Below are 15,248 nucleotides of genomic sequence, written 5' to 3' on the forward strand. Positions count from 1 at the left end.
ACATTAAAATGCAATAAAAAAATAAATAATTTTTTTTTTTTTTACATAAAAAAAATTGACCTCTAAGAGCATTGGTTCTATCGGGTTGAGGTTCAGGACTCTGTGCAGGCCAGTCAAATTCTTCCACCCCAAACTCGCTCATCCACGTCTTTATGGACCTTGCTTTGTTGCACTGGTGGGCAGTCATGTTGGAACAGGAAGGGGCCGTCCCCCAAACTGTTCCCACAAAGTTGGGAGCATGAAACTGTCCAAAATGTCTTGGTATGCTGACGCCTTAAGAGTTCCCTTCACTGGAACTAAGGGGCCAAGCCCAACCCCTGAAAAACAACCCAACACCATAATCCCCCCCCTCCCCACCAAATGATTTGGACCAGTGCACAAAGCAAGGTCCATAAAGACAGGGATGAGCGAGTTTGGGGTGGAGGAACTTGACTGGCCTGTACAGAGTCCTGACCTCGACCCCGATAGAACACCTTTGAAATGAATTAGAGACTGCAAGCCAGGCCTTCTCGTCCAGCGTTGGTGCCTGGCGCTTCGGAAAGGATGGTCAATAAGGATGAGCTCCGGCGTGTACGCACGCTCCGTGTGCAGAGCCCGCCAGGAAGTCTACGCAGCGCTGCGCTAATCGCAGGCAGTGAGACATCGCCCCGATGCGCGGCTGCAGATTAGCACAGCACTGCGCCGACTTCCTGGCGGGCTCTGCACGTGGATCATGCGAACACGCCGGAGCTCATCCCTAATGGTCAAGCATTCCCCATAGACACCCTCCTAAACCTTGTGGACGGCCTTCCCAGAAGAGTTGAAGCTGTTATAGCTGCAAAGGGCGGAGCCAACTCAATATTTAACCCTCCGGACTAAGACTGGGATGCCATTAAAGTTCATGTAAAGGCAGGTGTCCCAATACTTTTGACAATATAGTGAATGTAAGTATTGAATAAGATATTGGAGATTTTGGTCTCGCTACAGAATCTTTGTACCTGATTTATATGTTTTAACTCCTGAAAATATAAAGTGTATATAAAATACAATAGTCTGCGCTTGTTTACATAGAGAGGGCAGGAGAAGTCATCTGCACGCTGGTAATATGCTGAACTATATAGAGACAAGATCTAAGAGAATCTTCATTTTCCAGGGAGAAGCTGATGGACTGGAAGGAATTTTTGCTGGTGAAAAGTAAAAGAAATATAACGATGGTGACATATCCTTTTACTGCTGAGAAAACCCGACGCTTTGTTCTGGAATAACCAGCGTAAGCCTAAATTGCAATTACCTGCAGCCGATTGGCCGGCTAAGCTCTGTTCCTGCGTGATGGGGAGGGGTGTGTCTCTTCCTTCCAATCCGCTCTCGCTGAGCTCTGCAGAGTGTAACAGCTCTACGCCCCCCTTTATTTTTTATTTTTCCTGAAAACAATACAAGTTGTATAAATTCAGCACTTCGAATGGCTGTAGAGAAGAGAAGACTGCAGATAAACAGGTACAACGTATGTAGGAAGATTTGTTTCATCTCTGTGCATCACCTGAAGGCCGGTCACGTCACTGGGTGTATGTAAAGGGTTTGCAACCACTTTAACCACTAGAGGGCCGGCCATTTATTGGTAGACATGTGCAATTCGTTTAGTTCCAATTTCGTTTTTTAACGAATTTTGACAAATTCTTTCATTTCCGAATTTCCGAATTATTTAATTTCCGAATTATTTAATTTCCGAATTTACAAATTTGCGAAATTACGAATTTCCAAAATTTCAGACATTCTGAATTTCCGAATTTCGGATTTTCGGATTTCCGAATTTTTGAATTTCCGATTTTCGGATTTCCGAATTTCGTATTTTCGGAAATGCGAAAATCAGAAAAAAAGAAAGAAACTCCTGTTTAATTCTAAATAACTATTAAATTATAAAACTAACTATTAAATTATAGGTATTGGAATTCCCTTTAAAATTTGTCTGTTAGTGAACGTAACGAGTACGGATTTATCCGACGTTACGAATTATCCGAAATAACGAACGCCGCATCTAACCAAATGGAACGTAACGATCTAATAATAATGAAACCTTTTTATTATTATTAATTATTTATTATTAATTTGTTCCGTTTCATTTGTTTAGATGCGCCATTCGTCATTTCAGGTAATTCGTAACTTCGGATAATTTCGTACTCGTCAATTTAACCACTTCCCGACCGGCGCACGCCAATGTACGTCGGCAGAATGGCACGGGCAGGCATATTGGTGTACAGGTACCCCCGTGAGTCCCCGCGGACTCGATCGCCGTGGGGATAACCGCAATCGTCTCACGGGGCGGCTGAACGGGGAGATGCCGTTGTAAACAGCATTTCCCCGTTCTGCCTAGCAACAAGTGACACTGATCTCTACTCCATGTGATTGGAGCAGAGATCAGTGTTCACTAACACAAAGCCCAGCCCCCCCCCCCCACAGTAACACGCCCCTAGGAACACTTAACCCCTACACTGCCACCCACTGGTTAACCCCTTCACTGCAGTGATGTCACATGGCAGGCCACGCCCCCCTACAATAAAAAACACATAACGGCATACATAACCCCTACACTGCCCCCTAGCGGTTAACTCCTTCACTGCCAGTTTCATTTACACAGGAATCGGTGCATTTAAATATTTAAATAGCACTGATTGCTGTATAAATGACAACGGTCCCAAAAATGTGTCAAAAATATCCGACGCGTCCGCCATAATGTCGCAGTCACAATAAAAATCGCTGATCGCCGCCATCACTAGTAAAAAAATAATTATTAATAAAAATGCCATAAAACTATCCCCTACTTTTGTAGACGCTATAACTTTTGCGCAAACCAATCAATAATCGCTTATTGCAATTTTATTTATTTTTTTACCAAAAATATGTAGAAGAATACGTATCGGCCTAAACTGAGGAAAAAAATGTTTTTTTATATATGGGGGATATTTTTGGGGGATATTTATTATAGCAAAAAGTAAAAAATAATGCGTTTTTTTCAAAATTGTCACTCTATTTTTGTTTATAGCGCAAAAAATAAAAAACCGCAGAGGTGATCAAATACCACCAAAAGAAACCTCTGTCTGTGGGGGAAAAAGGACGTCAATTTTGTTTGGGAGCCACGTCGCACGACCGCGCAATTGTCAGTTAAAGCGACGCAGTGCCGAATCGCAAAAAGTGGTCTGGTCTTTGGCCAGCAAAATGGTCCGGGGCTGAAAGTGGTTAAATTATACATACATATATATATATATATATATATTGCACTACATACATACATAGCTTTTTTTTCAGTGGGAACGCAGTTCCAGCACTGAATGTATGTAATAGCATGGGGTGTGGGGTGTGCTGGAGGGTCTATTGATGTTGGCTGCTGGGGGATCTATTGTCACTGGTGGGGATCTAATTTTGTGTGAGGGTCTATTGTTGCTGATGGGGAATCTATTGTTGCTGGGGGGGGGGGGTCTCATGTTGCTGGAAGGGATCTACTTTTGAGGGAGAGGTCTATTTTTACTGGATGCTGGGAAATCTATTGTTGCAGCTGGGGGTGTGGTGGGGGGGGCGTCGCTTGAGTGGATATTTTATTACAGGGTAGTTCACTGTTGCTTCCCTGGGAATCTATTGTTGTTGCTGGGGGAGTCTATTGTTGTGTGGGGATCTATTGCTGGGATTCTATTGTTGCTGGCTGCAGGGGATCTATTTTACTGCTTTTCTTTTTATCATCAACATGTTCCATATAAATGATTTAGCACCACAAAATGATACTTGGTTCTGTATTCTCTAAAAGGGCAGTATTGGTAGGTGGGTGGGGGGGTGGGTGGAATCACGGGACGGTGGTCAGAGGTGGGTAGGGGGCGGAGACAAGGGGTTACTCAGACGGGGGGGGGGGGGGGGGGGGAGTTCCTGCACCTATTCTCCAAGGGGAAAAAAGCCATATATATCTTTTTTTTTTTTTTTTTTTTTTTTTTTTTTACTTTTGCTTTGTTTTGTTTTTTGTATAACTTTTATAGCTGTCACAAGGAATGTGAACATCCCTTGTGACTGCAATAGGCACAGTAAAGTTATTCGTATGGAGGGATCTGGGATCTATAAGACCCCCAAATCCCTCCTTTTGCAATTGAAAGCATTCAAAACGGCAAAATCTGAGTTTTTGAATACTTTCATTTTTTTTTTTTTTTTTTGAAACTGGCGCCTTTAAGACTCAAGCAGAGGCGGCTCTAGGCTTTTTGAGGCCTCAGGCAAAACCTAGACATGAGGCCCCACTCATGCCCATAATGAGAAAAATAATTCAAGCGATAAAAAAAAAAAATTGTATAAATTACATATATTAAGAGCTTTAAAATGCTGGTGTCAGTTCTCTCGGTGCTGGTGTCAGTGCTCTCTATCTCAGTGCTGGTGTCTGTGCTCTCTATCTCACAGGCAATGTTAAACCGTTGCTGGTCTGAGCTTAATGCCACAGCGGCATTGTTGTCAGCAGAGGCGGCTCTTCAATCAGGCTGTCACAAGGCCCCTGTGAGTGCGAGGCCTTAGGCGACCGCCTTATTTGCCTAATTAGAGAGCCGCCTCTGGAGGAGGGCCTGGTCATTGTGTTACACAATGGCCGCCTTTTTCACTCTCCTCTTCACTATCCCTTCCCCCACTTTATTTATTTATTCTTGTGTGTTGTGTCACGTCTTTGTTTGTCGCTGTGCACGTGTGATGAGTAGGGTGTCGGTCCTCGGGGGCCAACCCTGAAAGTCTTGTGAGGGGGTGGACATAGGCCTTCTGGCTTGGTTCGCCCTCTCTTTGGGGGTCTCCCTTCGGGGGGGGGAGCTCCAACCAAGTACCTGGGTGGGTCTGTTTCGACAGACCTTCCGGAGAAAGGCGGTCGTCTGGTTTCGGGGCCAGATGGGCCATGTATTGGTACCTCAGTCCCTGTCTGGAGCCTAACGCCCCGGGGGATCAGGGTAAGGGCCGTCCTCGTGGAGGACAGTCGTACACCCGTTTTTGTGTTACACTCTTCATGTGTGTGCACTTTTTTTGGCGGCGGGTGGAAGTTTTTGGGTGTGTTTTGCACACCACAGGCTTTTAAAAAGAAGAATATGTGTATTGTTAATATATTTAATATTAGAACTTTCTTTAAAGAGGAAGTAAACCCTGATGGGTGTTACTTCCTCTTTGATTTCCTGCAACGGTAAAGCATAATGGACTACTATGCATCGCATCGCGTCGCATAGTAGCCCATTATGTGTCACTTACCTGACACAGGAGCCAGCGAAGTCACCGGTGTCCCCTGTAGTCCGGAGCATCCTTCTTCTGGGTGGGTCTCGCTGTTCCGGCAATGTCATTCGTCGGAGCCGCAAAGACGTCACTCCCGTGCATGCGCATGGGAGCCGCCACTCGCGGAATATTGCCGTTAACTGCAGCACGCTCAGTGCCTGTCCGCAGACAGCGGTGCCTGTCTTTCGGCAAATATCTCCTAAACCGTATAGGTTTAGGAGATATTTCTTAGACCTACAGGTAAGCCTTAATCTAGGCTTACCTGTAGGTCAAAGTGTGTTGTAAGGGTTTACAACCACTTTAAAGAAAAGAAAAAAACAAGTGCAAATGGTAAGATGATCTATTTTTTTCAGAAATCCTGAAGTGTGATTCCTCCCGTCCAGCACTAGATGTCTGTATTTCCATCTTTTCTGCTCTTCTAGCATTACATTGTATTACATTGTATTTATCTGAAGAGGACCTGTACTAATGCTTCAGTATGAATAAATAAACCTTTTTGTAATGCAACATTTACATCTATGATGTCAATCCGGGTGAGTAGGGATGAGCCGAACACCCCCCGGTTCGGTTTGCACCAGAACTTGCGAACGACCCCCGCGTTCGGCACGAACGTTAGAACCCCATTGAAGTCTATGGGACTCGAACGTTCGAATTGGAAAGTGCTAATTTTAACGGCTAATATGCAAGATAGTGTGCTAAAAAGGGTTTGGCGATCTGCCTCCTGCCTCAGGGGACATGGGTCACTGCAAAAAAAAGTTTTAAAAACTACCGTTTTGGCGGGAGCACTGATTTTAATGACGATTAAAGTGAAAAAAAAAAAGTGAAATATTCCTTTAAATATGGTGCCTGGGGGGTGTCTGTAGTATGCCTGTGAAGTGCCACGTGTTTCCCGTGTTTAGAACAGTCCCTGCACAAAATGACATTAAACGGAAATAACACCATTTAAAACTGCTTGCGGTTTTAATGTTATATCTGGTTCCTGTAATATGGTTGAAAATCATTCAGAAAAATGGCATGGGTAGCCCTCCCTGCCCATTACCAGCCTATTTGGGTCTTGTACGCATATTAAGGGGAACCCCGTACCCATATTAAAAAAAGGAAATGCGTGTGGCCCCCAGGCCCTATATACTCAGAACAGCAGTATACAGGCGGTGCAAACAAGACAGGGACTGTGTAGGTTTGTTGTGTTAAGTTGAATCTGTTTGTCATTTTCAAGCGGTACATTTTTAAAGTGTAGCTCCAGTCAAAAAAAATATCTTTAAGCTTTTTGGAAAACATAGGGAAGGGTTATCACCCCTGTATAATTTGTTTTGTCGTCCATCTTTTTTCATCTCACTTGCTGTTGTCTCCTTCCATTTGCAAGTAGGAGATGTTTGTAAATTGGATGTTTGAAAGTAGGGGCCTGCCCTATATGCTCTGCAGAAATGGCGGAACAAGGTGTTGGTTTTGCAACAACATTGTAAGCCCTCAAAGTGACTCTTGGTGGCCGCTGGAGCGCCCTGCTGTGAACGATTATATCAAGAATTGTAATTACATGCCATTGTTGAACAGTGGTAGAAAAATTGACCTTTGGTGGTTGTGGTGCTGGTGCCACAACACTATAAGTCCTCACAGTTACTCTGGGTGGGCACAGGAAGGGGCCCTCCTGTGAAATATTATATCAAGAATTGTAATTACATGTCCCTATTAAACAGGGGCAGAAAAATTGGGCCTTAGGCACTGGTGCCATCACACTGCAACCTCTGCCATACACTCTAGTTTTATTGCAGGAATTAGCCCTGCTGCAAAGCATTGCATCAAAAATTGTACTTAAACGCCCCTGTTAAACAGGGGCAGAAAAATTGGGCCTTAGGCACTGGTGCCATCACACTGCAACCTCTGCCATACACTCTAGTTTTATTGCAGGAATTAGCCCTGCTGCAAAGCATTGCATCAAAAATTGTACTTAAACGCCCCTGTTAAACAGGGGCAGAAAAATTGGGCCTTAGGCACTGGTGCCATCACACTGCAACCTCTGCCATACACTCTAGTTTTATTGCAGGAATTAGCCCTGCTGCAAAGCATTGCATCAAAAATTGTACTTAAACGCCCCTGTTAAACAGGGGCAGAAAAATTGGGCCTTAGGCACTGGTGCCATCACACTGCAACCTCTGCCATACACTCTAGTTTTTTTGCAGGAATTAGCCCTGCTGCAAAGCATTGCATCAAAAATTGTACTTAAACGCCCCTGTTAAACAGGGGCAGAAAAATTGGGCCTTAGGCACTGGTGCCATCACACTGCAACCTCTGCCATACACTCTAGTTTTTTTGCAGGAATTAGCCCTGCTGCAAAGCATTGCATCAAAAATTGTACTTAAACACCCCTGTTAAACAGGGGCAGAAAAATTGGGCTGCTGGCATCACCCAGAACCAAAAATGTTCTTCCAACATATCAGCGGAGGAGGAAGAGGATAGACAATCAACATAACAGGACAGTCACTCAGCATCAGCATAGGCAGTCTTGAAGGGATGTGGTATTTCAAAAAAAATTATTCGGTTACATCAGCTTCAGGTGCTTGGTAGCTGTGGGTGATCCAAGACTGATTCATCTTGATGAAGGTCAGTCGATCAACTGATTCGGTGGACAGGCGCACCCTGTGATCGGTAACGAAGCCACCAGCAGCACTGAAGGTGCGTTCCGAAAGAACGCTGGATGCAGGACAGGCCAGGAGCTCAATTGCATACTGTGCAAGCTCTGGCCAGTGATCCATCCTCAAGACCCAGTAAGCCAGAGGATTTTCAGTGGGAAAGGTGTCCAAGTCTGACCTTGCCCCTAGGTATTCCTGCACCATGTAAATTAGACGCTGGCGATGGGTGCTGGAACCAATCATACCTTGGGGCTGCGGACTAAAAAATTGTCTGAACGCATCAGTCAGACGGCCACCTTCTCCACCGCTCCTTCTGACTGATGCCTCAGCAACACGTTGTCCAGGACCAGGAGTTTGTGACCTCCCAGTCTCTGGGAACGCGTTGCACAGAGCTTTCTGCAAGGCCTCCCGGAGATGTCTCATCCTCTGCTCCCTCTGCGATGGCAAGATAAGGTCGGCAACCTTACCCTTGTACCGTGGATCAAGGAGAGTGGCCAGCCAGTAATGGTCCCTCTCCTTGATCCGAAGAATACGAGGATCCTTCCGCAGGCTTTGCAGGATCAGGGAGGCCATGCAGCGTAGGTTAGCTGAGGCATTCGGTCCGGAGTCCTCTGGGTCACTAAGGACAACATGATCCGCAGCTACCTCCTCCCAGCCACGTACAAGTCCACGTGTTTCTTGGGACTGTAAATCATCCCTATAAGACTGCTGCTGCTGATGCTGAGTGCCAGCCTCCACCTCCATGCTGACACAATCATCCTCCTCCTCCTCTTCCTCCTCCTCACCCTCTTCCTGTGTGATGGGTGGCACAGCAGGAACACTGTCTGGATAAAGGGGGCCTTGAGAGGCAAGGAAGTCCTCCTCTTCCTGCCTCTGTTCTGCCTCAAGTGCCCTGTCCATTATTCCACGCAGCGTATGCTCCAAGAGGTGGACAAGAGGTATAGTGTCACTGATGCATGCACTGTCACTGCTCACCATCCTTGTGGCCTCCTCAAACGGTGACAGGACAGTGCATGCATCCCTGATCATGCCCCACTGGCGTGGTGAGAAAAAACCAAGCTCTCCTGACCCTGTCCTGGTGCCGTAGTCGCACAGGTACTCATTGATGGCCCTCTGCTGCGTGTGCAGCCGCTGCAGCATGGCCAATGTTGAGTTCCATCTGGTGGGCATGTCACATATAAGGCGGTTCTTGGGCAGGTTCAACTCCTTTTGGAGCTCAGCCAGCCGAGCACAGGCATTAAATGATCGGCGGAAATGCACACAGACTCTCCTGGCCTGTTTCAGGACATCCTGTAAGCCGGGGTACCTGCCCAAGAACCGCTGCACCACCAGGTTAAGGACGTGAGCTACACAGGGCACATGGGTCAGTTGTCCCTGTCGGAGGGCGGAGAGGAGGTTGGTGCCATTGTCGCAAACCACCATTCCTGGCTTAAGCTGGCGTGGCGTCAACCACCTCTCGGCCTGCCCCTGCAGAGCTGACAAAACATCCGCCCCAGTGTGGCTCCTGTCCCCCAAACAAACCAGCGCAAGCACGGCATGGCATCGTTTTGCCTGCGTACTTGCGTAGCCCCTGCAACGCCTACGGAGCACCGCTGGTTCTGAGGACAGAGCACTGGAAGAGGCCGTGGAGGAAGAAGAAGAGGAGGGGGTGGAGGAGAGAGGTGTGTCACAACCAATAGTAGCATTTTGGAGGCGTGGTGGCGGAACAACCTCCAATACTACTGCACCTTGTCCTGCATCCTTCCCAGCAGCCAGAAGAGTGACCCAATGGGCCGTGAAAGACAGGTAACGTCCCTGTCCATGCCTGCTGGACCATGAGTCAGCGGTAATATGCACCTTACCGCTGACCGCCCTGTCCAGCGAGGCAAGGACATTGCCTTGCACATGCCGGTAGAGAGCCGGAATTGCCTTCCGTGAGAAAAAGTGGCGTTTGGGGACCTGCCACTGAGGAACCGCACATTGTACAAACTCACGGAAGGGGGCCGAATCTACCAACTGAAAAGGCAGCAGTTGAAGTGCTAGCAATTTAGCCAAGCTAGCATTCAACCGCTGGGCATGTGGATGGCTGGGAGTAAATTTCTTCCGCCGGTCCAGCAGCTGGGGCAGGGACATTTGTCTGCTATAATCGGACGTGGATGTACCACTAGCAGAGTTCCCGGAAGCACTTGGCTGTGACACACCTAATTCTACACCTTCATTCCTCTCAGAGCAGGTTTCAGAGAGGACTGAAGGTCTAGTGGGGTTGGAGATGCCAGCTGATGAGGAGCAAGGAGAGGTCCGCTTTGTTCTTTGGTGTGGGTCTTTGAGGTACGCTTGCCAACGAGCTGCATGGCAGGTCAACATATGTCTGGTCAAGCATGTGGTGCCCAAGCGGCTGATGTTTTGGCCACGTGAGATACGCTTGAGACATATGTTGCAAATAGCAGCGGTGCGATCTGATGCACTCGTCTCAAAAAAGGCCCACACCAAAGAACTTTTAGAATAACGCGCAGAGGAAGCGCTCTGCGCAGAGGAAGCGCTCTGCGCAGGCGGAGCTCTGCGGTGTGATTCAGTCGGTGTGCTGCCCCTAAGCTGGCCCCCGGAGGGCATCCTGCCTCGTTGGACATGTGCCTCCTCCTCCTCCTCCTCCTCCTCCTCCTCCTCCCTCCTTCCAGGCACCCACGTGGAGTCAGTGCCCTCATCATCCCCTCCCTCTTCATCGCTGTAGCAAACCTGGCAGTATGCTGCAGCTTGTGGAACATTACTGCCAGATTGCTGTCCTTCTTGAGCATCCCCTCTCTCTGTGCTCACGCTACTGCCTTCCTCTAGCTGAGTGTCATCATCAGAGCCCACCAAACACTGGGCATCCTCCTGGAGCATGTACCCAACACTGTGCTCAAAGAGTTCAGGAGACTCCTCAGGAGGACGTGGTGGGTCTAGGGAAGGAGTCACTGATGATGACATTGAGAGGAGGGACGACGATGTGTTGGCAGCTGCTTTTCTACTACCCTGAGACTGGGTGAGAGAGGATGAGGAGGATGAAGAGGGCTTGGTCATCCACTCTACCAAGTCGTTGGCATGTTGCGGTTCAACATGTCCAGCTGCAGAAAAGAAGGACAAGCATGTCCCATGGCCACGTGCTGATGACAATGCACCGCGTCCCCGACCAGCACTGTTGTCTCTAGACACAGAGCCTGCTTGCCCTCTTTTATCGGCTCGCGCCTGTCTGCCTCTCCTTGCTGGCCTTCCAGACATGGTAATGGCCTGAAGGGAGTTGGGTAAAACAGTAGTTGGGTAGTTTATATTGTGCTGGAGGCACACAACACCCACTAACTCCTGCAGATGCCTTTTTTATAGAACAGCAGAGTTAAAGGGGTATATACAGATGTATACTGTGCTGTGCTGGAAGCACACACAACTTCCAATAACTCCAGCAGATGCCAATCGGGCCCAAATACAGAACAGCTATGTAGGTGGATAATAGCGGTATGTACTGGGTACAGAGCAGGCACACAGCACGCACTATCTCCTGAGTGACACTGCTGACTGCAAGCTCTATTGTTAAAGATGGACCACTAGCTATATAGGTGAGGTGAATATCACGGTGTATACTGCGGTCAGGGCACGCAGACAATAACAAGAAAACAGCAGAGTTAAAGGGGTATATACAGCTGTATACTGTGCTGTGCTGGAGGCACACACAACTTCCAATAACTCCAGCAGATGTCAATCGGGCCCAAATAGAGAACAGCTATGTAGGTGGATAATAGCGGTATGTACTGGGTACAGAGCAGGCACACAGCACGCACTATCTCCTGAGTGACACTGCTGACTGCAAGCTCTATTGTTAAAGATGGACCACTAGCTATATAGGTGAGGTGAATATCACGGTGTATACTGCGGTCAGGGCACGCAGACAATAACAAGAAAACAGCAGAGTTAAAGGGGCATATACAGCTGTATACTGTGCTGTGCTGGAGGCACACACAACTTCCAATAACTCCAGCAAATGACAATCGGGCTCAAATAGAGAACAGCTATGTAGGTGTATATAGTGGTATGTACTGGGTACAGAGCACGCAGACAGCACGCACTAACACTACTGACTGCAAGCTCTATTATTAAAGCTAGATCACTAGCTATATAGGTGAGGTGAATATAGTGGTGTATACTGCGGTCAGGGCACAGACAGTAACCACTACACAAGAGCAAAATAGTAAATCAGCCAAAAACGATTGGTGTGTAACTGTGTTGAAGGTACACAGAACACCCACTGCTCCAGATGCTAACAAACACTACACGAGGCCGCCTGAAAGGCAGCTTTATATAGTGTGGGGCGTGCACTACACTGTCTGAGCTATGATTGGCCACAGGCAGGATGCCTGTGACCAACCATTGCTCTTCCCGCTACTGGCGCTGCGATTGGCCAAGCATGCGGGGTCACAGTGCATGCTTGGCCAATCGTGAGACAGCAATGCATTGCGCCATCGCAGTGCATTGTGGGCCACACGAATTTTGCCGCGAACGGCCCAAACGTTCGGAATTCGGCGAACGCACGAATGACCGATGTTCGAGTCGAACATGTGTTCGACTCGAACACGAAGCTCATCCCTACGGGTGAGGAGGGGTGACGTACTTGAAAGGCTGACCAAAGCATTTGATGTCAGTTCTGCCATAGAACTTAAGGGATGTTGAGATGATAATGCCAGGCATGCGTACCAATACCCATCTTCACGGTGGTTGTTCCGGCTGCCTACTCATCACACAGAACTAAGATAAAAAAATACAAATTCAATTCCACAATGACTGTGTGACTAAGATGGCCATAGATAGTCCTTGAAGATACCATAGATCGACACTCTGGAAATTCAACTTCTCGCAAGGATTCATTTGAAGATTCCTTTTGCTTGGATACTTGCTGTCTTAGTGTGTCTCCACTCTGGATGGAGGAGAAATGGAGACACCCATGGACAGCAGCATTGTCAGTCTGGGCAGGGCTGGTGCGAGGATTTTGGTCTATGCAGGCAAAGGTGCATTTATCTGCCCCACCTCTCCCATCATCGACCCACCCTGCCCTGGTACTGCTGCCCAACCTGCCCCCCCCCCATCCCCACCTTCCAGCGACCTTGTGCTGGTGCTACTAGGACCCCCCCCCCACCATCCTCCAGCTACCCCATGCTAGTACTGTTAGACTGCCCCCGTTCTCCAGCCACCCTGCCCTAGTACTCCTGGAGTCCTCCCCCACACTGTCCTTCAGCCACCCCACAGCAAGTACTGCTTGACCACCCTGTGGTAGTAGTGATAGACCTACCCCACCATCCTCCAGCCTCCCTGCGCTAGTAGAGCTAGACCTCCCCCACCATCCTTCAGCCACCCTGCACTAGTAGAGGTAGAACTCCCCCACCATCCTCCAGCCACCCTGCGATAGTAGGGCTAGACCTCCCCCACCAGCTTCCAGCCACCCTGCACTAGTAGAGCTAGAACTCCCCCACCATCCTCCAGCCACCCCATGCTAGTACTGTTAGACTGCCCCTGTTCTCCAGCCACCCTGCCCTAGTATTCCTGGACTCCTCTCCCGCACCGTCCTTCAGCCACCCCACAGCAAGTACTGCTTGAGCACCCCGTGCTAGTAGTGATAGACCTACCCCACCATCCTCCAGCCTCCCTGCGCTAGTAGAGCTAGACCTCCCCCACCATCCTTCAGCCACCCTGCACTAGTAGAGCTAGAACTCCCCCACCATCCTCCAGCCACCCCATGCTAGTACTGTTAGACTGCCCCTGTTCTCCAGCCACCCTGCCCTAGTATTCCTGGACTCCTCCCCCACGCTGTCCTTCAGCCACCCCACAGCAAGTACCGCTTGAGCACCCCGTGCTAGTAGTGATAGACCTACCCCACCATCCTCCAGCCTCCCTACGCTAGTAGAGCTAGACCCCCCCCACCATGCTTCAGCCATACTGCGCTAGTAGAGCTAGACCCCCCCACCATCTTCCAGCCACCCTGCGCTAGTAGGGCTAGACCTCCCCCCACCATCCTCCAGCCTCCCTGCAGTAGTAGGGCTAGACCTCCCCCGCCATCTTCCTGCCACCCTACGCTAGTAGAGCTAGACCTCCCCCACCATCCTCCAGCCACCCTGCACTAGTAGAGCTAGACCTCCCCCACTGCCCTCCAGCCACCCTGCGCTAATAAAGCTAGACCTTCCCCACCATCCTCCAGCCACCCTGCACTAGTAGAGCTAGACCTCCCCCACCATCCTCCAGCCACCCTGCACTAGTAGAGCTAGACCTCCCCCACCATCCTCCAGCCACCCTGCGCTAGTAGAGCTAGACCTTCCCCACCATCCTCCAGCCACCCTGCACTAGTAGAGCTAGACCTCCCCCACCATCCTCCAGCCACCCTGCGCTAGTAGAGCTAGACCTTCCCAACCATCCTCCAGCCACCCTGCACTAGTAGAGCTAGACCTCCCCCACCATCCTCCAGCCACCCTGCGCTAGTAGAGCTAGACCTTCCCAACCATCCTCCAGCCACCCTGCACTAGTAGAGCTAACCAATTGTCCCTTGGACCCTGTTCCCTCACAACTACTATGGTCACCCTCTTCTTCTATCCTATGCTCCCTCACTCTCATTTTCAATCTCTCCCTCTCTGATGGCACCTTCCCCTCCCCTTAAAACATCCGCAGATCACTCTAAACTTCTAGAACGCTTAGTCTACAACCAGTTTAGCTCCTACCTCAGTGAAAATAACCCTCTTGACCCCTTACAGTCTGGCTTTCCCTCACAGCACCCCATGGAACCTGCCTTACTAAAACTCACTAACCATTTACTAACTGCTAAAACCAACAACCAGTACTGCATACTCTTAATGATTGACCTCTCTGTGGCCTTTGATACTGTTGACCACCCGCTCCTCCTCAATAAACTCCATTCCCTTGGCCTCCAAGATTCTGCTCTATCCTGGTTCTCTGCCTATCTATCACAGCGCTCCTTCATTGCCACCTACAACTCTGTCTCCTCCTCCATTGCCCCTTTCTGTGGGGGTCCCCCAAGGCTCTGTTCTTGGACCCCTTCTCTATCTACATCTCCTCCATTGGTCACTTGATAACCTCCCACGGCTTCCAATACCACTTACACGCCGATGACACCAAAATCTATGTCTGCTCCTCATTTCACTCCTTCAGTCTCCTCTCACATTACTAACTAACTGACATATCAGCATGGATGTCGCACCACTTTCTTAAACTAAATCTCTTCAAAACTTCAAATATTCCCCCCTGCCCGTGCCCCCCCTCCATGACTTTTCCATCAAAATCAACAATGCAACTATCAGTCCCTCCCCCCACGCCATGTACTAGGTGTAACCCTAGACTCTGACTTGTCATTGCAGCCTCAAGTCCAATTAT

General features: G+C 48.8%; 1 protein-coding gene across 1 annotated transcript in view; it reads left to right on the forward strand.

Moving 5' to 3' along the window:
* HPS1 (HPS1 biogenesis of lysosomal organelles complex 3 subunit 1) overlaps positions 1–15,248 on the forward strand; it is a 115,748-nt gene that overhangs the window by 81,422 nt on the left and 19,078 nt on the right. The window contains exon 15 of the mRNA XM_077455709.1: positions 1,133–1,198. Within this exon, the coding sequence (XP_077311835.1) occupies positions 1,133–1,198 (66 nt within the window). The remainder of the gene's footprint in view (positions 1–1,132; positions 1,199–15,248) is intronic.

The sequence above is a fragment of the Lithobates pipiens genome, unplaced genomic scaffold, assembly GCF_037356315.1.
Source record: "Lithobates pipiens isolate NorthernLeopardFrog02 unplaced genomic scaffold, aLitPip1_a1.2 Scaffold_25, whole genome shotgun sequence".
NCBI lineage: Eukaryota > Metazoa > Chordata > Amphibia > Anura > Ranidae > Lithobates > Lithobates pipiens.